The sequence below is a fragment of the Trypanosoma theileri genome (assembly GCF_002087225.1).
Source record: "Trypanosoma theileri isolate Edinburgh chromosome Unknown TM35_Tth_110_V1, whole genome shotgun sequence".
Lineage (NCBI taxonomy): Eukaryota > Euglenozoa > Kinetoplastea > Trypanosomatida > Trypanosomatidae > Trypanosoma > Trypanosoma theileri.
In genome coordinates, this window is record NW_021639952.1 from 11758 (window position 1) to 12175 (window position 418).

Sequence of the window (418 nt, forward strand, 5' to 3'; positions counted from 1 at the left end):
GTCGCGTGCCTGTTGTTGTAATTCTGCCCACTGCAGTTTATCCTGCAGAGGACCGTTGGGGTAATGGAACATCCCACGGCCCATTTCTCTTGGGCCTCCTGCGATGGGAGAACTCTGAAGCGTTCATCGCTTAATTCCTGATAGTGTCCCATGATGGGATCACCAAAGCGTCCAATAGAGATATATCGAACTTCTCCTCTCACCAGAAAAAACGGACCATGAGGGCAATGCACTACTTGCTTTTTCCTTATCATTTTTATATTGTGTTTTTCTTCTGTTTCTTCCGCTGAAAAGGAATTAGTAGTTGTAGGTGGTAAAGTCACCTGTTCGTTATTATCGCTTATACTACTCTTATGGCCGTGAGTACTGTTGCATTCCTCTGAAATGCCAAGGACATGTAATGTCGTAGAGAGTATTG

The 418-nt window shown here is 44.5% G+C and overlaps 1 protein-coding gene across 1 annotated transcript; it reads right to left on the reverse strand.

Annotated features, from left to right (window-relative positions):
• Window positions 1-2: 2 nt before the first annotated feature.
• On the reverse strand, window positions 3-323 carry TM35_001101030 (uncharacterized protein; the record flags this gene model as incomplete). Its single annotated transcript, XM_029031703.1, has 1 exon — window positions 3-323. A coding segment is annotated over one exon (321 nt), but the record flags the coding sequence as incomplete, so codon positions are not given.
• Between the last annotated feature and the right edge of the window lie 95 nt (window positions 324-418).